Source organism: Miscanthus floridulus, chromosome 19, assembly GCF_019320115.1.
Source record: "Miscanthus floridulus cultivar M001 chromosome 19, ASM1932011v1, whole genome shotgun sequence".
NCBI classification, from domain to species: domain Eukaryota; kingdom Viridiplantae; phylum Streptophyta; class Magnoliopsida; order Poales; family Poaceae; genus Miscanthus; species Miscanthus floridulus.
The window spans coordinates 108,106,756-108,127,933 of NC_089598.1; the positions used below are offsets into that span (position 1 = coordinate 108,106,756).

Here is a 21,178-nt window from a genome sequence, read left to right on the forward strand (position 1 = left end):
TAGATATGCACCCCCTGCATGTGGCAGGAAACGGCGCAGGCGACGCCCTTCCTTGGACTGGATGCATGCAGCCAACGGAAGGGGCGCGTGCACCACGCCTCCACCTCCCACTTTGCCTGGGCGAGCCCCACAGGGCATGCATACACCTCCTGCCCACTGCTGGCACGCTGCTGCCGCACTTGTCCACGCGCTCCTGCCAGCCTGACCCCGTCTGCTGCTGTTGTACGCATGCGCCTATGCATGCATATGTGGGGCCGCTTCGCTTCCTGCGCGCACGCGGGGACCGCTGCGCCGAAGGGGACCACCTCCGGCTGCACCCACCTGGTCATGCAACACTTGCAACGCTTGATCCACTTCTTTTTTCATCCGGAACAGTGTTTTTCTCTCACATATTCCTCCAGACTTCTCCAAATTCCTCCATGGATGAATCTGGAGGAATTTGTGAGAGAAAAACACTGTTCCGGATGAAAAAAGAAGCGAATCAAACCGGGTTTAAGGGCACGCGAACGAGGCCATAAAGCATTTGCTGCAGCACACATCTGAAACAGACGAAACATTTACAAGCATACGCTTGCAACATATATGTATGGCCACTTAACATATGCAACATACAGATAAAACACTTGCAACATACGTTTGAAACAGCTGAAACATTTGAAATATACACTTGCAACATACGTGTATAGCCAATGCAACATATGCAAATCTAGATAAAACACTTGTAATATACGTTTGAAATAGTTGAAACATTTGAAACATATACTTGCAACATACGTGTATTAGTGTATAGCCATTGCAACATTCAGATAAAAACAATTGCAACATATGTTTAAAACAGCTGAAACATTTGAAACACACTTGCAACATATGTGTATAGCCATTGCAACCTATACAACATCAGATATACTTTTGAAACATTCAGATGAAACATATGCAACATACATCTAAAACGCATGAAAGATACGACTATAACATGTGCTTATCTACTTGCTACCCTCCAATGAAGGCTCGTTGACACAGAGCTCGACGCCGGCGTGGAGCTCGAGGTCACCCACGGTCGACAGGTACACGGACCGCGGCCACGGTGGAAGGCGCACAGCGCGAGGCTCGGGCGGCGCGGGCGAGGGTGCGCGGCGCGGGAGATCCGGAAAAGGACGGACGCCCTGAGGGTATGATTACCGTTTGTTCTAGGCCTTTGGCACAGCTCTGAGATTGAAACTTTGTTTTACTATCATTTCTTTCGCCATTCAATCTTAAGCATCAGTATTCGGTACTCCATTATAATAGTGTTCATACCATAGCACAGGACGTTGAACTTCTTTATCTTTTTGGCCAATTCATTCAAGGTACAGCAAGTTCTAAAGTAAACAAAACAATATCTACTTTGTTGTCAGGTATAATTATAAATCACCTTATGCACCAGTTCATATAATAGCTAGATAACTATGAAGCATAATGACAAGATTATGAAGACTTAACTATGCTAAATACACCACTACTCTGCCTAACACCCTCGTAGGGAATAACTTATGCTCTGAAATGAAAAACAAAACTGGATGAAATTTACATGTCATTGTTTGCCCTCATAGCAATGCTCAACATGCGAGTTGTCAACATCTACATACTTGGACCAGTATGGCTTGTACTTGGAAATGGCAAGGTCAAGCCAGGGCTTATAATTCCCATTGTAATGAACTACTGCAGCATTATCGATCTCAGCAATGTCAACAGCTGGATCATAGCCCAGGCCCAAGACATGCCAAGTACGATTCAACGGGTATGTCAGGTTGTAGAAAGTAATTAAACCTGGAGGCAATGTACCCAGCTTCCACAGCTTACGATCCTCATTCTGCAACAGGTCTTCTCTTAGTAAGTGAAACAACAAAATTCATTACAGGTTCACTAAATGATGGGCAAAATGCAACAAGACAATGCAATCAGCAGTATATTTCTTATGCCACTACTTACCAAATCTTGCCAATAATGGTATATTCCAGTGATATTTCGCTTCTTCCACTCCTTGAGGTCAAACATGTTCATTCCGAAAGCCCACCCACAAGCATGTGGATCGAAATTCTCTGATATCTTTGGGTGTGAGAAGTTGAGATAAGTGTCAAAGCGATGGAAACTCTCTTTACAGGTTTCCACAGCGCCATTTACCATCCCTTTAAGATCAATATCCCAAAGGGGTGTCAAATCCTTCTGTACAACAACATCATCATCAAGAAACAGTATCTTCTCAAGCTTCGGGTGAATTTCTGGCATGTAGAATCTCAAATGGTTGAGCATGGACAGATATTTTGGGTTCCTGTATTTCAGATTCTCGTTTCCATCCGAGAGTGATGATGGATCGTGTGCTTTGAAGTAATATTCTTTGAGGCGAGCTGACTCCAGTTGCCGAAGAACAGAACAGTATGACGAATTGAGCCATTTGAAATTGTCTATGTTCTCCACATGAACAGTTGCCAGTTGAGGAGGATGAGTAATGAACCACATCTTCATGGCTGCAAAATTAAGTCTATCAGTGACAATGTGGAACACGTGCTTCTCTGGTTCATTGGCATTTGTCACAGTTGATCTGACAACTACTGAGGCTGCAAGCACATTATCAGAAAATATAGCATAGTGATAGAGTGACCGATCCTCAAGCTTTTCTTTATATTGTTCCGCCTTCAAAGCATCATCATCAAAATGTTCCTTGGTCACATCATCACGAAAATAATAATCGGTTGTCAGCTGCATATGTAGGCAGTGCAAGGGCATGGGTACTGTCTTTGCAGCATGCTGAACCAGAAATGAGTTCTGTTTCTTCACTGCATCGATATTTAGTTCCGTTGACTGCAACATAACACGCAATTTTCTTGACACCTCACCCGAGCTGTACAGAACATCTCTAGCCGAAGATAGCACATGCCCCATTGCTTTTGCTCTCTCTAAGGCACTGCAGAAATAAGGGGTCATAAGTCTCTTTAACACCAAAGTGGCAAAGAGCCAAACTGATTACTAATCTTCAGAAGTGAAATGAAGTACCTAGAATCGAGTTCACTGTCAATAAGTGCATCCCCGATAGCTGTTTGGCTTTCTTTTATGCACTTCATGAGCAAGGCATACATGCCTGGTTCCTTCTGGGAGAGTGCAATAGTGGCATATAGCTTGGCCATTATTATCTGATCTTTGATGAGCCTTAGTGTTGAATCTGTATTAATAAAGCGGAACTCCTGCCTCCATATGTTGTAGCTGCCTCTAATTTTATTATTAAAGTTCATCGAGCTATTTATTGCTGCATTTCGCATCTCAAGTTCAGCCTTCTTATCCATCTGAAGCAGCTCCTGAACCCTCCGCTCCTTTCTTCTGCGTCGAAATACCTGCGGGAGCAATAGCGGCACACCAACACTCAGATAGGCAGGATTAACACATCACATAGTAAGCCAAACAAAAAATCTCAAAACACAAGTAACCATTGCACTGTATTTCATAGTCACTACAACGGAGGGAGGACAGAATTGACCTGTCGCCTTAATTTAATCGGATCGACAATTGTAGTCACCAGAGTTTCAGCTCTTGAAAGATTGGTGGTTTCTGATTCACTGGCGTGTAGATGATCCCTGGCAGCCACTTGCTGGCGCAACAGCAGAAGAAACACCCATTAGAGCTACAAACAAAATAGAACAACCTACCAACTTGTCCCCACAAACAACACAGATAATTTTTTTTCAGAACATACTGTTCTGGCTACCGGCTGGCTATCTCTGGGCAACCAAGGGTTCTCCCAGATAGAGGACGAACCGAATTCTCTGGCGGTGACTTTGAACAGCTTGATCCGGCCATGCTGGTCGGTGTAAGCAATCGTCTTTTCAGTTTTATCCACATCCTGCTAACCATTCACCGTGCGAACATTAGCGTGGCGAGAGAAGCAACACAGTGCAATCACGTATCCTGATTCAGATAAATAAAGAGTGACCTGTAACTTGCTGCAGCCAGGGCAGTTCTCGCGAGTCCCGCGGTCGCTGACAGTCCAAAATCACACCGCAACACCAAAGTCAGATCCTTTACCGAATCGCGTAGTAATGAGGAAGGAAGGATGGCGGTGGGTTCTTACGCTCGGTGACCCGAGAAGAGCCACTGCGACACCGCTGATCTGGCGGCGGGCACATGGACCACGACCTGCGGAGGAGGAGCAGCGGGAGCAATGAGAAAAGGAAGGAACCCTGGCTCCGAGGGTTGGAACGCGATGAACCTAACATTTCGCCATTGCAGTGAATAGTGGGGGGGGGGGGGGGGGGGGGGGGGGGGGGGGGGGGGGGGGGGGGCGGCGACGGGGTGGGTACAGACCTGGAAGGAGAGGAAGCAGAGGAGGAGGAGGAGGAGGGCCAGCAGGCCCGGGCGCCGCCGCAGTGGGAGCGTGGTTCTGGGATACGCGGCCGCGGCCGCCGCCGACGAGGCGGAGGAGGAGGAGGACGCCATGGACGGGGAGTGGAGTGATGGGATGTGGATTTTTTTTTTTAATTAAAAAAATATTTAGGGAGAGATGGATTTTGGGGGACGAGAGCTGGGTGTAGGTAGCTGGAAGAATAACGAATCTTTTCATTTTCTTTTTTTTTTGATTTATTTTCTGGCCATAACGGTTAACGGGAATGGAGGGCACGTTTGTCGGGAATACACTTCCTCAGGCCTATATAAAAATGCCACGTTCACCCGTGCTAAAAGAGTGATGATGTGCTAAACGAGTGAGCACGGCAATGACTTTGATTTGGACAGAGAATTTCCTTCTTATCTTAGAGGAGTTGGGTGCAAGGAAAGAGAGATGAGGCAATGCCTAGGCGAGGGTGGAATGGTGAGGGTTAGATAAACACGGTGTGATTCGGAACAACAATGATTGTGTTACATCTACCTTTTAGTTAAGGTAGAAGAGAAAACAAAGTTTAAGTCTCATGTGAGGTCTAGAGTGCTCTATCAAATTATATGCGAAAACCAAAGACCTACGAGAAAGCAGTGCCTTATTAGGAAGATTAGTGTGCTTGCATTGCATGCCATCTCTAGGAAATGTCATTTTCGATGCGCTAGGCGACTTTAAAAGGGGGTAAGAAAGCATTCTAGAATCTTTTCATATGTTCCATAAGGTGTAGATGACGATGCTGTTAAAATCTCACAAAGAACATGGTGTAATGTGTAAAGAGTTGATATCACTAACTCGCCATGGAAACGTTGCATGAGAACTGGACAAGGATAGGATGGTGGAAATAGAGGAAGTTTGGTGACATGAAGCGTAGAGAGTGGAGTAAATTGGACTGAGGTTGTGATAGATACAAAATCATATTACTCTGGACTCAAGAGTGTGCTGCTCTTCTTTAGTTAGGCCTTGTTCGGTTAATCCTCTATCAAGGGGATTAGAAGGAATTGAAAGGGATTATGACTTGTTAGAGATTTAATCTTCCTTAATTCCTCTAATTCCTACCAAATCGGGCAAACCCTAGCTTGTACTCTTAAATATAAGTATACCTTGAACCTTACAACGTATCTACAACCTAACAATTGCCCATCATAGTGTTAGCTTCCCAGGAGGAAGTAATTGGAAAGGGAAAGGGGAAGTTGGAAGAACAACCAAATGATGGAAGGAGAAGCTTAGTATTAAGTTGTTCTCATATGTTTTTTCATACCCCTCGGTCTCTCTCTCTGTTCCTATGTATACCGGCCCTTGGCCATCGGCGTGAGTCTCACAGACGTAGCTGTGCGTATCCTATGACTCACGCCCACTCATCTCCACCGAACCGCACGTTGGTGCGTCGGACGCGACTCCCTTTCCTTGGTTCAGGTTCAGCCTGGTTCACCGAGCCCGTGACGTGTTCAGGTGCTCCATCGCCCTCCTGGTTGGTGGTTGACTCAGGTTCGACTTCCTTGGTGACATTGACTTCCCCTCCCCGACGAAGACCTGCTTGTCCCCAAGCAGGAGCGCGAGGAAACCTTTGCCGGAGAGCTTCAGTGTCTTCCTAGGTAGCAAGAGATGGCGGCAGATTGGACCATTGCACGAGCACCTAGGGAACGACGTTGTGGTCGATTGTGTGGATGTGCCTCTGGAGAACCTTCAGTGGTATCTGCAACCCATCGAGATTGTGGGGAAGATCAGCCACTGAATGAGATGTGGGGATCGCCGTCTTGAGCTGGGACACATGGAAAACGGGATGAATGGCTAAATTCTCCGAAAGCTTGAGCTTGTAGGCGACTGCGCCCACGCGACCGATGACCTGAAACGGGCCAAAGAATTTGAAAGCTAGCTTTTGGTTAGCCCGCGCAGCCAAAGAGGTTTGCACATAAGGCTGCAACTTGAGGTACACCCAGTCGCCCACTGCAAATTGGTGTTCGGAACGAGATTTGTCAGCTTGTGTCTTCATGCGCTGCTGAGCCCGGGCTAGGTGCTGCTGAATGAGAGTGTTCATCATTGATTTTTCCTTCATCCAATCAGCTAGGGGAACTGAGGAAATAGAACTGTCTTTAGAGATCCCAAAGTGGTGCGGGTGATGATCATAGAGGACAAATAATGGTGAATAGTTCAATGAAGAATGCCATGTGGTGTTGTACCAATACTCAGCCAAGAAGATCCAATCAAGCCACTTAGCTGGACAAGAACTGACAAAGCAATGCAAAAAAGTTTCCATGCACTGATTCACACGCTCTGTTTGGCCGTCGGTTTGAGGATGGTAAGCTGAAGACATCCAAAGAGTGACGTTGGCCAAATGGAAAAGCTCTTGCCAAAGCTGACTGGTGAAAACCTTGTCACGGTCCGAGATGATTGACAATGGCAGACCATGGAGACGATACACATTGGTGATAAATGTTTTGGCCACTGTAAAAGCAATGAATGGATGAGCCATTGGGATGAAGTGTGCATACTTGGAAAAATGATCGACAATCACCAGGATACAATTCTTGCCCCCAGATGGTGGAAGGCCCTCCACAAAGTCCATCGAGATGCTTTGCCATGCCATACTGGGAACCAGTAAAGGTTGGAGTAGACCGGGGTATTTGGCGCGATCGGGCTTGGCTTGCTGACAAGTAGGACATGCAGCCACAAACTGTTGAACAGATGATTTCAGACCGGTCTAGGCAAAAAGAAGCTTGATGTGTTGGTAGGTGGCAGGACAACCAGAATGACCGCCCACTAGGGAAGAATGGAAAGCTGTGACAATCTTGTGTTGTAGAGGCACATCAGGTCCCACCTAAATACGGCCCTTGTACCGAAGCAGCCCTTGGTGCATAGAGAAATTAGGCTCAGAGTTTGCAGAGATAGCTAGCTTGGCCATCAGTTCCTGAGCCCGAGCATCCGATGCATAGCTCTGGATGATGGCATCGAGCTAGGAAGGCACTGGGGCAGAAATGGCAGATAGCTCCTCTAGATTGCCAATGCGAGACAGGGCATCCGCAACCTGATTGTCAGTACCTGGCTTATATACTATTTTGTATTGCAAACCCAACAATTTTGTGAACACCTTCTATTGCCATGCAGTGTGAAGTCACTGATCACTCAAATGTATGAGGCTCTTGTGATCGGTGAAAATGACAAACTCATCGAGCTGCAAATAGGAACACCACTGATCAACAGCAATAATGATAGCCATGTATTCTTTCTCATATGCTAACAACCCCTAATTCTTGGGCCCGAGAGCTTGACTCAGAAAAGCAAGTGGATGGCCCTCCTGAAGGAGCATGGCACCAACTCCATAGTGAGAAGCATTAGTCTCAATACATAATTGTCTTTGGAAATCAGGAAGGGCCAACACTGGAGCAGAACTCAAGCATTTCTTTAGAGTCTGGAATGCTGAATCATGTTCAGTAGACCACGCGAACAGTGAGTGCTTCTTCAACAATGTTGTCAGTGGCTTTGAGATGACTGCATAATGTCGAACAAAGCGGCGGTAGAAACCGGCAAAACTAAGAAAGCTCCAAAGTTCCTTGACTGTAGTCGGCGTTGGCTAGGAAACTACTGCCTCAATCTTAGCTGGGTCTGTAGCCACACCTTTAGCACTTATGACATGGCCCAAATAAGAGATCTCAGTTTGCGCAAACTTGCACTTGGAGAGCTTGATGTGCCACTGATCTTGGGCTAGCAAAGACAAAACCAGACGGAGATGATCGAGATGCTCCTCAAAAGACTTGCTGTAAATAAGGATGTCATCAAAGAAAACAATAGCACACCGGCGGAGGCAAGGCTTGAGAGTACTGTTCATGGCTCCTTGGAAAGTGCCAGGTGCACCAGAAAGTCCAAAGGCGACGACCTTGAATTCATAGTGGGCCACATGGGTGGAGAACGCCATTTTGTGCTCTTCACCTTCCTTTAGTCGGATCTGGTGATAGCCCGACAATAGGTCCAAGGTGGAAAAATACCGAGCACCTACTAGCTCATCCATGAGTTGGTCAAAGACTAGAATAGGAAATGCAGTCTTGACAGTAAGGGCATTGAGGTATCGATAGTCGACACAAAATCTCCAGGAACCATCCTTTTTATGGACTAGCAAGATAGGCGAGTTGAATGGCGAAGTACTTGGTTGGATTATACCCTGTTGCAGCATAGAATCAATCTGAGATTCAATTTCATCCTTGAGGGCTGGTGGGTAATGGTATGGTCATACTATGATCGGTCGAGCCCCTTCAATCAATGGTATCTCATGATCATAGTCCCTCTTAGGTGGTAGTTGGTCAGGTGGACAAATGACAGAAGGAAACTCAGTGAGTAAGGCACCGATGGCTGGAGGGAACTGACCCTTGGTGGCAGGAGGTTGTGGAGTGATACTGCATATGTGCACCAACAACTCATCATTCCAAAAATCCTCTAATAATGGATTGCCTTATAACCGGACCGTAGTACCTTTATAAGGAATGACCAACCAACGATGCAACCAGTCCACCTTCATTGGACTGAAGAGTTGTAGCCAATCCATGCTAAGGATCATGTCATAGTGTGTGATGGACAAGACCTTGAGATCATGAGTAAACTAGTGCTGTTGAATAGTCCATACTGCTGCTAGCAATTGTGCAGAACACTGCATGAACTCACCATTGGCTACTTTGATAGTTAGTGAAGGACACTGAACTGGGATAACTAACAGTTGAGATAGTAGGTGCTGGCTGATAAATGATGTGGAGCTACTTGAATCCAGGAGAATCAAGACTGGCCACTGCTGAAACATGCCTTGGAATTGCAAGGTCTTTACCCCCCAGTTGCGCTATAGTGTCAGAAGATAAGCAGTAATAGGTTTCTTCTAGCTCTGGTCCCTCAGTGCCATCTTGTGTCGGATCTTCTACTGGTTCTTCAAAGAAAAGAGCATAGAGCTCGTCCAAAACATGGAGTCCCACTTGTTGTGCACACTTGTGGTCACGATTCCACTTCTCTCCGTAGTGATCACACAAACCACGGGCACGCCGATAAGCCTTGAGATCGGCGAGCTTCTTGTCTAGTGGTTTGTGATTCAACAAAGGTTTGTCCACTGTACCAACTTGCAAACTGTCTTGTTGTGGAGCAGGGGAATAGCTGGCCTTCTGATGCCATGGCTTGAACTCACGTTTCCATGATGACTCCGCAGCCTCTTCCTGCAACAACGCCAAAGTATACGCAGTATCCAGGGAATCAGGGCGCTGAACAAGAATGACAGTACGAATGTCTGAATGTAAGCCATCTAGGAAACGAGTGATGTAATGCAGATCATTTGTGGAGGAATCATAGGCTGTGAGCTGGTCAACAAGTTTAGAAAAACGATCAACATAATCTTGCACAAAAGAAGTTTGGTGAATGCGGTTCATCTTGCGAAGAAGGTATTCATGTTGATCGCGATCAAAACGGGTATGCAAGGCTTGACAAAATTCAGACCAGGTCATGGTTTTCAGTTTGTCAGTAACTGATTGGATCCAGCGTTTGCCAGGGCCAAGGAATTGCATGCATGAGCACTGAATCCAAACTGAGGGATCAACAGAGTACATGTCAAAGTAATCTTCAGCGCAAGTAATCCATAGTTTAAGGTCAGTGCCATCAAAGGTTGGGAAGGACATTTTGGGAAGCTTGCCGGTGGGGTTATGGTGGGTTTCAGGTGGGCGATTACGGGATAACACTAAGTCATATGCAGTGCCATGAAACTTAGGGGGATTTGCAGAGGAGTTGTCCATACCCGTGACCGGGGAATGAGTATAGGTTGTGACAACCCCAAACTCATTCTCCCGGTGGTGAGGATCAACGCCGTGCCCGTTGGGCCGAGCAGCCTTGTAGCCAGCAGATGCAGATGCGGCGTGCTGCTCCGACTTGACTAGTGGTTCGGTGAAGATAGCCGGCTTGAGGTGAGCGGCGATGGACTCAATCACGGATCAGTTCCAGTAGTTGTCAAGCTTGCCGATGCGAAGACGGAGGTCGTCGACGATGCCTTGGTGTTCGTGGCGCCAAGAGGTGAGATCTAAAGCGGTCTTCTCAATGGAGCTGAGGCATGCATCCTGGCGAAGTTCGGAGTTGATGATCCGCTGCTCGACCGCCACGTCGGCCTCCCAAAAGTGCTTGTCCAGGACTTCATCCGCTTCGGTGAATCGCCGCTCGAGGAGATCCGTCTGCTCGTCGATTTTCTTCTAGGTAACGACTTGTGCGGAGGCGAGTTTCTAGAACTCCGCCAACAGGAGCTGGATATCCGGATTCATGGCGCCCCGACGTTTGGCGGAACGAGTATAGTGGAAACGGATTGGAGGTCTTGGTGGTGGTGGCGGTGGTGAGGAATCCAAGTCGCGTGTTCTCGACTCGATTCGCGGATCCGGGGATTTACAGGAAATCAATCGCGCAACCACAGCTAGCGGCGGCGCGACAAAATCTACCAACCACGGCAAGTTGCGAATCAGAGAAGAGAAAGGGAACGCGAAGGAGAATCGGAAGGCTCTGAATACCAATTGTTAGCTTCCCAGGAGGAAGGAATTGGAAAGGAGAAGGGGAAGTTGGAAGAACAGCCAAATGACGGAAGGAGAAGCTTAGTATTCAGTTGTTCTCATATGTTTTTTCATACCCCTCGGTCTCTCTCTCTGTTCCTATGTATACCGGCCCTTGGCCATCGACGTGAGTCTCACAGACGCAGCTGTGCGTATCCTATGACTCACGCCCACTCATCTCCACCGAACCGTACGTTGGTGCGTCGGACGCGACTCCCTTTCCTTGGTTCAGGTTCGGCCTGGTTCACCGAGCCCGTGACGCGTTCAGGTGCTCCGTCGCCCTCCTGGTTGGTGGTTGACTCAGGTTCGACTTCCTTGGTGACGCTGACACATAGTTCCTCTAAAAAAGTTTCGTCTGCTTTCCGAGATTATGGGACATATTACAATTAAGTTCAGGAAAATGTTGCACCAAATTACAATTGAGGTTTGTGCATTGGAGCCAGCACTTGGAAGTTTCTAGGTTGCACAAAAATTAGCATAAAACCGTTCTACTTTCTGAACTTACATTCAGAATATAAATTCTAGAGAGAAATAACAATGGCAGAATAGTACGGTGCAGTACTAGTATGCCAAGGATCAAAAGGTGGGTCAATGGTCAAGTCACTCCTGGCACATGCCTACCTCCTTTCCGTAATAATGCTACTTAACGTGGGATCATCATACATAATCCACATATGTGCTTAGCAGTGCGAAGAGATGGACTTGAAACACACTTCCTTGTGCCGACTGATGAGTGATGACATCTGCAGGTAGGCTTAGTTCCAACCAAGTTACAGAACTTTTTACCATCCAGGGAAATGCAGAATTGGAGGCCTAAATCCTAGGGCACCAAATCCTTAAGTGACTCGAAACCATTTATAAATCCCCATTACCACCAAAAGTTATTGCTTGTTAATCTAAAGCGTTTCTGGACAGCCTTTGTTAGTGGTTATCCCACTAGAAACGTCGACAACAAAGGAACGGAGAGTGCCACCACGTTGCTTTTATTTGGACTAGCTAGTATTACATTAGTTTAAGCCAGCTACAGAGGGAGTATGACCAAATCTGTATGGGCAAGCAATGATCAAACATCACTTTCTGTCTCAAGATTTTCAGCAATTATAATAAATATTTTTTCTATATAATAGCAAAGGTTGATAAAATCTTTCTTGAATTCTTGTAATGATTAGAGTATTTGTTTTCTTCATATTTGGCTATAAAAGTTCAGCACTTGCACAGAACCATGACTAACCGAAAAATGAAGTGAATGACCATGACTGGAACTATTGTAAGTGCAATCTGATGCAACTCAACTCAGACAAGACTTCCATGGAAGAATGGTTGAATTTATGCATATGCCAACTACAAAGTCATCCTCGTGTACTGCTAACGTAACTGTTACATTGATCATCATGATCGGCGTAAACTTTGTCATGACAACAAAAATTGTGGTCTACTACCTTTACAACCTCCGCATCAGAATCGACCAGTTCATCCTAAATATCCTCATGGCCATGCCATGCATCTACCTGCCCCTGGAGCTGGAGTTGTTCCTAGCGCTGTCACTCCTAGGGGACTGCACCTGGCCACGACGCGAGGACGAGGAGCTGTTCCTGGGCTCCCTCACCCTGCTCTTCACAGACTCGATCTTCTCCAGTGCCTCCACCACTTCCTTCATGGATGGCCTGCTCTTTGGGTCACCGTTCAGGCACTTGAGGGTCAGCTGAGCAGCCAGGAGGGCTCCTTTGGGATTGTACTGCCCCTCCAGCCCACTGTCCATCAGCTGGCTAAGCTTCCTCCGGTCAGACAACAATGGCCTTGCCCAGTTTACCAAGTTCACCTTCTCGCTCTGGCGTTTCGGGTCCAACGCCCTCAGGCCAGAGATCATCTCCAGCAGTACAACGCCAAAGCCATACACATCACTCTTCACATACAGGTGGCCTAGTTCATGAAAGATGTGATCACTTATCATTTAGCTCTATGAAAAAATCATATTCCTTATACTGCTTACACAAATTGTCAACCATAAGGGATAAAATGATAGACATGTCGGGGGGAGAGAAACCCTGACACATACCGGTAGAAACATACTCTGGAGCTGCATAGCCATAGGTTCCCATGACTCTTGTTGTCACATGAGACTCCCCACCATCTGGACCATGCTTGGCTAATCCGAAATCTGAGAGCTTCGCATTGAAGTGCTGAACATGATATTGGTGTGTACTGATTATAGTATCCGTCAGGTAACAACAGCTAGTCATTAGTAGCTCTGGAAAGAGTATTTACCGAATCCAGTAAGATGTTGGAAGCCTTGAAGTCCCTGTAGATGATCTGCCTTTCTGATGAATGAAGAAATGCGAGGCCACGAGCTGCACCGATGAGAATCTTCAGCCTGAGGCTCCAAGGCAGCGGCTCGTAAACCGCCCCTCCTGTCAATGGTGAATAATCAGTATTAATATTACGACTAGAAAATAAGATGTTTCACACAAACAAAATACCCTGGATGGCCCAGAAATAGTAACAGGGAAAACAAGTGGAGCCAACTTTTTCATCATGAATTTCCATTTTGACTCGGCAAGGATAATTGAAAGCTGAAGCAACAAGATATCGTACAGGTCTGGGCAATTTAGCTGATGCTGACATGCATCCTCCAAAAATGCTCGTTAGTTGTATGGCACTATGGACTATGGTGCTTCATATATAATATTTTAATGAAAATGATTTGTAGATGCAGATGAAGCACCAACATTTGCAAAGTGCGCTACTGCAGGTGAAGTTGGCATAAAGAGTGTTGACCAATGTGACATAAAGAGATGTTTCTGGATGAAATACTATCATTAGGAAAATAATATCTTCTAAATATACTCACTTCGGAACAGGTGGTTCTCCAAGCTCCCCTTTGACATGAACTCGTACACGAGTAGTAGCTCGTTGTCATCCATGGAATAGCCCAATAGTTTGACGAGATTGGGATGCGAAATCCTCCCAAGGAAATTGACTTCAGACTGTATTTGGGAACAAGTAAATTAAACCCTTATATGCTGATAAGACTAAAAGTAGGAAAGATAGAAATAAAAAAAGCACAAAATAAAAAGGTGAGAGTACAGGAGCATGCACTAAGTCCCAACAACTAGATCATTCTGATTGTAAATAAAACAGGAAAGAATACTGATAAATAACTAGACTCACATAGGGATTTCTTAGGTTCATCCTACAAAAAGCAGACCAATATATGATTTAACAATCCATAGAGAGAAAAATCAGTACACAATTGAAACGAGCTGAAAAGGGCAGCAAGATGCACTATTGTGTAATGTGTAAGCATTCACTGATTCATTTCCCTAGTTCCCTGATAATTAAACCCGGAACCACCTTAGATTGCATCTATTAGATTTTTCTAAAGCTTGCAATTAATAAATAAAGCCTACCCCAACTTGCTTGGGACTAAAAGGCTTTGTTGTTGTTGTTATTGTCATAGTTGTTGTTGCAATTAATAAATAATAATGTGATGAAAAACTAGCAACTCGGCAGTTTCTGTACCTGCCATTGTTCCATTCCCTGCACGCTCTCAGGATTGAGCTTCTTGACGGCAACCATGATGCCAGTGCTAGCCTTTGACGGGTTGAGGGTCTTCTCATCAACCCATCCCTTGTAAACCTTGCCGAATCCGCCCTCCCCAAGCACAGTCTCAGGCCTGAAGTTCTTGGTGGCGCTCTTGAGTTCGGCAAAGGTGTATATCTTGAGGTTTGGAGACTCAAGAATCTGGCCCTCTGGGTAATCGTCGTCGACGCTGACACCACTAACTGTGGACGGCATGAAGGTGCTGGTGCTGCTAAGCGTTGACAGCTTCCCGGTGGTGGCAGAGCTACTAGTCCTCCTCGATGCAGACATTCCTGAACGTGAGGTAGGAAAAAATGTGAGGTCTTGAGTTAATTGGATAGGAAGTGAGAAGTTTCAAATGCATAATAATCTACCATGGCATTAGAATTTATATAACAGAGGCTAATTTTGCTCTCCGAGATAGATATACAAGATTGGGAAATAAATTTTGACATTTGGATAGCAAAAGAAAATGATACTCTCCAAGTTTGTAATTACATATAGAGATATATAAGGTGCAAGTACAGAGGCTAGAGGCCAAGGGTTGACGGACCGAGATAAATTTTCTTATACGGTAAAAAAAAGAACGAGAGATGGTCCGTTTTTTATTCTACAGACAAGTCTCAATTGCCAGAGAACAACAAAATAACAAATTAAATAAATATAGTTGCAGAGAGCTTGAAGAATTTAGTTGATTCATCGATTGTCCCAAACATGAGGACTTGGTGAGCACGTGCGCCTTACGTTCAAAAGCATGTGATTCTTGGAAAGTAGGTTTGTTAATGATGTAACAGAAATTTGTAAAACAACACCAAGAAGAACAAGATGACGTGGTGGTATGAGTCCAATATATGTGCGGGTAAAGAGAACAACTGCACGCCATATGCCATCAGATAAACAAAGCCATGTTCCGAGGATGGGCTGCGTTGCGTGACGGAGGGGAAAAAAACAAAGGATTTCAGGCAACAACCCGAACAGAACCGTCGGTTGCATTCCAAGGCGGTGCCGGTTGCATGCCAAAGATTGAAGCTTTAGGAGAGAAGAGAGGAGGAAATGCTGGCGGGGGTTACCGTACCAGGAGTAGCGGCCGGCGACGGCGACGGCGACGCCCTGTTGCCGCGCTGGACAAAGGCATCGATGGCGCTGGTGCAGTTCCCCATGACAGGCGGCCGGCGCGCGGGGGCAGGCGGCAGCGGTTGGAGAAGAGAAGAGAAAGGCCTGGGGTGAGGAGGCTCTAGCGGTTGCTGGAGGGAGAGGGAGATTCGATTTGCAACAGCAACCGCGACTGCAACTGCACTGGAGTAGAGCCACGGGAAGGAAGGGAAGAGGAAGGGGAGGGAGGAACCAACTGCGAGTCTGCGACGCAGGGGAGGAGGAGGAGGATGGAGGCGACCGCCGACTTGCGCTACTCGCTATATTGTCCTCTGGCGCGATGCAAGGCACTCCGCCTTTTCGTTTTTTTGTTCTTGCTCGTGTCTCGTCTCACTCAGACTCAAGTCTATCACCGCGGGCGGACGAAGAAGAAAAAAGGAAAAAGGAAACGAGAGAGTCCTTTCTTTTCTCTTCTTCTGCCGAACACAAGACAAATGAAAGCGCGCATGCACACAGCACACCTTAAAAGTTAGGCCTTGTTTAATTTCTCCCTAAAATTTACTTCATATCCCATTAAATATTTGGACACATGTATGAAGTATTAAATATAGACTAAAAATCTAATTGCACAGTTTACGACTAATTTACGAGACGAATCTCTTTAAGCCTAATTAGTCCATGATTTGACAACGTGATGCTATAGTAACACATGCGCTAATAACGGATTAATTATGCTTAATAAATTTGTCTCGCGGATTACAGACGGATTCTGTAATTTATTTTTTTATTAGTATCCAAATACCCCATGCAACATCTTCATATGACACCCGACGTGACACCCTAAAATTTTACACCCCGAATTTAAACGAGGCCTCAGTTAAATAACTATTTGACGAGTGAGTTCACGGTCTAGTCGCCGTAGGGATATTCACCCAATCAACTCCAATCCACTCTTGCCCCTTGGATCGCGATTTAGATCAAAGCTGATTTTCTCCCATAACTAACTTCATAAAAAAATCTTCTCGCAACAAAAAAAACTTCTAAAAAATCTAGTCTAGACAAAACAAACTTGTTGTTTGTAATGCCGACTCTAGAGAGAAGAATTCAGAGGACGAGATCCGACAGTGGGTGCAGGGGTTCCCTCTGCGACCTCAACCGCAGAGGGAGTAGGCAGAGGGAGTAGAGGCAGCGCAACGAAGGGTGAGCGATGGAGGGGCACGAGCGCGAGAGAATCGGGATTTTTCCTACTACGGTCTGGGAAGGACTTCTGCATCTATATTGAAAAGGCATGGGGAGAAGAATCGTGGATGGATAAAGCGGCCTCAAAAGTGTGTCGTTTGGTGGGGTTGGTGCACTTTTATTTCACTGTAAGCTGGTGGAAAGCGGCTCCAAATAGGGTCTAGGTAGGAGGAGGCTGCCGCGGCAGAGGAACACGATGGGGGTGAGCTAGGCCACCTCCGTGGAGGAAGACAAGGAGGGAGAGCGGTGAAACGTCGGCGCAACTCAGGAGCCCTCCTCACTAGAGTAGAGGAAGACAAGGGCACATGGAGTCCACCGCCACCGAATCCACACAGAGAAGGTTGGTAAGAGGAACGGGGAAGGGTGGGGAAGACCGAATCAATGGGGGAGAAGGGTGGCAAGGGAGGTGAGGGAGGCTGAGTCATCAGAGGAGAAGGAGGGTAGGGTGGCAAAGAAGAAGGATGATGGGAGCAGGATTGGAGCATGGGGAGCAGGTTTTTTCGTTCCCACCCATAGCGCAAAATGGGTGAAGCGGCAGGGAGTAGTAGCATTTTGCAACACTCTGCCCAAATCTTTATAGTGGAGTGGAATGAAGCATAACCCTGCCAATCTAGGCATAGTCGTATTTCCTTTTGCACAGTCATTGAACCAAAGGTGGGTTTCTCAACAACCTCTATAAACGCCTCCTCTAACCTACTCCACACCGGTGAAGCTAAGGCTAGGCCAACCTCAGCCTTGTCACCCTCTTGCCACAGCCTAAGTAGTAGTTATAGACTAATAATCAATGTACAATTGGTATTTTTCCACCGTTCGCCTAAACGGCCATTTAGCCCGTTTACACACCGTTTAAACGCTACACGGTGGTACACCGTTTCTGTTTAATCGGTTGTTTTGACCATTTAAACGGCCGTTTTCCCGTTTAAACACCCGTTTTGCCCGAATAATGGGCTAAACGGTAGGTGACCGACTATTTACCGTTTAGCGTTTAGGATAACACTAATTTTTCAATCTCATACTAATTTGTACTCACTATATAACCTATACAGTATACTAAATGGTAAATATTTGTACTTAATACAGTCTTTCTGTTATTTAATATTAGGTATTTATGTTGTCAGTGACTAATTGCTCTAGCAATTGTGTGCACATTAATCTCTATAGTGTAAATTGTCCCCTCTTAAAAGTTAATCCTAGCTCCACCACTGTCCCATCATCGTAGCCTACAACTATCACACAGAACTCAGCCTTATTTGCAAGTCCTGCACCACCTGGCGGTAGCCATCTACCTAGTAGTCATGGAGCCCATGACTATAGCTTTAAAAATAGCTAGCCATATCAAATGATGCCAAAGAAAAGCGAAACTAAACTCGTTGTTGGTTCAAGGACCACTGTTGACGGTAGTTAACAATCATTATAAAACGCCAATATAACATGTATAAGGGCATAAATATAATCACCAATGAAGGTTTAGGGGTTTAAACTAATAAATTCCATGAGTTTTGGTGAATTTGTATTTTTTGCGGGGTTTATCTAGAAAACCATCAAGATGGACCTACATGTCAGATTTAATTGCGTTTATCCGCAGTGAAACGGACACCAGAAGACTCTAGAAGACTCAGGAGGACCCCACACCAAAGCGGAGAGCAAGGCGCCACCAGGTGGGGCCCACCTGTCAGCCCCTCGTTGTTATGTCGGTTCTCCACCGCCTCCTAGGTTGCATCTACGTCATCCTTTAAGTTGGTTTGATCCAAGGGCTCACGTTGGACACTCCGACCTATATATATCAGCCCCTGCTCCCCTGAAAAGGCAGATAACTCATTTGAGAAGATAGAAACCCTAATCATCCTCAGAGCTCCACCATATTCTAGGACATAGCTAGTTAGGCTAGGTCTAGAAGGAGGCAAGCAGGCTTCGCTTGGACTCCCGATCTTGTCAAGAGCGTGGTTTGGTATAATCTTTGTTCCCCTCTCTCGTTTGTATCTCTATTACTTTTATATGCTAGTTACAATTATTATGACAATATCAGTATTCATCTTATTCATGTTCTTTATTATAATGTTCATGGTCTACTTTGATTATATGCTTAGTATAGTTGGATTATCATTATGTTCATGCATAAGTTCGTATAGCGCTCACTCTAAGGATCCATGGGTGGGTGGTTGACATTGTGTAAGCATGGTGCTTATACATTGTTTACCTATAGATACACCCTATATTCTGGGTCATGTGGTAAATCGTGGATGTGACACTCCCGTTGAGTCCTTTGTAGTCCACTCCTCGAATATAGGAGCACGTAGGGTTTGGTTACGAAGGAAGAGCAAGCTCTGTTCTTAATCTTCCTTAGTAATATCCCTTATGTGTAGATATGACGATGATCTTAGCAATGATTACTAGGTATAATTGCACTAATCAATGTATGCTTTGACTTGTAATTAAGAATGACTTAAGAACTATTCCTCAAATATTCTACCTGACCATGCTAATGCCATAGAAAAGGAGTACTTTGAGTGATTTATCATTATCATTGATAAGATATAATATATATATATATATATATATCTTATATATATATATATCTTATCCTATGACTTACCCCTGTTATGAGTAGAATATTGGTTATGGTTTACTTCTCCTTCAATAGTATAAGTTATCAATATATGTTCATGCTAGACCTTCCTGTAATAAAAAATATAAATAACGATACCTGGAATACTCTTGGGTAAAATGCTACAATGGTATATTATCTGTGCACTTACAGATCCTTTTCATTCATATATTTATTTATTCTTCCTAGTCACATAATTAATAAAGAACTGCTTAGTATTATTCTAGTAGTAATGATATATAGTACCAACAAGTATCTCTAATATCATCACTAGGGATGACAACCTAGTAAAATTAGGAGATATAGGTTTATAATAGGTGGCTATTTAAAAACAAGTGACACGTTAATAAATACCAATAAGCATTTCTAGCGTTGTTATTAGAGACTAGATTCAAAACTCTGTTCTTAGTAGCGACGCTAAGAAATGTCAACAAACATTTTTAGCGCCGTTGCCGGAGAAGGTAGTTAGGCAAAGGAAGTATTGATAAACTTATACTTGTTGATGTGATCGAAGATAACCATTGACCTCTGCTCAAACAGGCTTATCCTTGTTTTGTCTACTTGTGTATCTTATGCAGGGTAATGTATGACTGGTTTTGACCTTCCGATAAACTACATTGAAGATCCAGAAGCATTAATCAGAAGGACTAGAGCTAAACTCAAGAAAGTTCCAACTTTAAAGTCGGAAGACAACCATATAAGGCGAAGTTTAACACCAGAATTTGAAGCCAGGCTAACAGGACTCTCCATGATTTCTCTGCTCCAGCTATAGCCAACATCCATACTAGACCAATAGTCAATGTTGGAGACAATGGATTCGAGCTCAACCCAGCTCTCATCAACATGGTGCAAGCAAACTAGTTTTGTGGAAAGGCACATGAAGATGCGAGTGCACATCTCCAACACTTCCTAGAGATTTGTAGCACTTTCACCATCAAAGGAGTAACCCGGGATGCCATATTACTTCGCCTCTTCTCATTCTCACTCTTAGGGAAGGCAAAGCAATGGTTCTACGCTAATAAAGATAGAAATACTACAAGGGATAACTGCCCCACTGTCTTTCTAGCAAAGTTATTTCCCACAGGCAAGACCAATGCTTTACGTGGGAGAATTTTAAGCTTTCAACAACAACATGATGAATCTGTCCCTGAGGCATGGGAACGCTTTCAAGATTACATTGCAGAATGTCCTCATCATGGGATGGAGAATTGGCTACTCATGCATACTTTCTACCATGGGTTGACCAACGGTACCCGTGAGACTTTGGATGCTGCTGCCGGAGGTGCATTCCTGTCACTCACCATACTAGCTGCAATAGCTCTTGTGGAGAAGATGGCCTCCAATCAAGGTTGGAATGAAGAACGTGTTCAAATCCGCAAGAGGGGTGGAGGTATGCATCAACTCAAGGAGGTAGACATGCTATCTGCCAAGATGGACCTGCTGATAAAGAAGTTTGAAGATCGAGCCAATGAGAAGCAAGAAGTCATGCATATTCATGATTCTCACATGACATGTGAAGTATGTGGAAACATTGACATTTAGGAAACAACTGTTCTAAAACCCAAGAGGATGTGAACTTTGTCAACAACAATTACTTTCATCCTCGGCAGAATCAAAGATGGAATCAGCAACAAAGGCCGAACTACCAAGGTAATACCAAGGTAACTATCAAGATAATAATTTTAATAATTTTAATCAACCACCCTTGAGAGAATT

The 21,178-nt window shown here is 45.0% G+C and overlaps 2 protein-coding genes, 1 non-coding gene and 1 pseudogene across 4 annotated transcripts; all 4 read right to left on the reverse strand.

Moving 5' to 3' along the window:
* Nucleotides 1–1,360: 1,360 nt before the first annotated feature.
* On the reverse strand, nucleotides 1,361–4,516 carry LOC136527240 (probable galacturonosyltransferase 3). 2 transcript variants are annotated; one of them, XM_066519885.1, is made up of 8 exons: nucleotides 4,333–4,516; nucleotides 4,100–4,164; nucleotides 3,962–4,007; nucleotides 3,725–3,871; nucleotides 3,509–3,619; nucleotides 3,031–3,365; nucleotides 1,969–2,941; nucleotides 1,361–1,849 (listed from the first exon to the last, which is right to left on the reverse strand). In XM_066519885.1, exons 1-8 carry the CDS (start codon nucleotides 4,462–4,464, stop codon nucleotides 1,571–1,573), a joined length of 2,088 nt encoding a protein of 695 aa, XP_066375982.1. In that variant the 5' UTR covers nucleotides 4,465–4,516; the 3' UTR covers nucleotides 1,361–1,570. The 2 variants fall into 2 exon arrangements, with proteins under 2 accessions (XP_066375982.1, XP_066375984.1); XM_066519887.1 differs by having other exon boundaries at nucleotides 3,787–3,871; nucleotides 4,333–4,465.
* Nucleotides 4,517–5,744: 1,228 nt separating this feature from the next.
* On the reverse strand, nucleotides 5,745–10,152 carry LOC136526584 (uncharacterized; annotated as a pseudogene).
* Nucleotides 10,153–12,251: 2,099 nt separating this feature from the next.
* On the reverse strand, nucleotides 12,252–16,042 carry LOC136528609 (probable serine/threonine-protein kinase PIX13). The gene is made up of 6 exons (XM_066521569.1): nucleotides 15,602–16,042; nucleotides 14,467–14,819; nucleotides 13,796–13,931; nucleotides 13,213–13,355; nucleotides 13,004–13,127; nucleotides 12,252–12,867 (listed from the first exon to the last, which is right to left on the reverse strand). The coding sequence occupies exons 1-6, from the start codon at nucleotides 15,684–15,686 to the stop codon at nucleotides 12,452–12,454; spliced, it is 1,257 nt and encodes a 418-aa protein (XP_066377666.1). The 5' UTR covers nucleotides 15,687–16,042; the 3' UTR covers nucleotides 12,252–12,451.
* Nucleotides 16,043–20,555: 4,513 nt separating this feature from the next.
* Nucleotides 20,556–20,664, reverse strand: LOC136530019 (small nucleolar RNA R71). Its single transcript, XR_010777529.1, has one exon. It is a non-coding gene; the product is annotated as a small nucleolar RNA R71 (small nucleolar RNA).
* Between the last annotated feature and the right edge of the window lie 514 nt (nucleotides 20,665–21,178).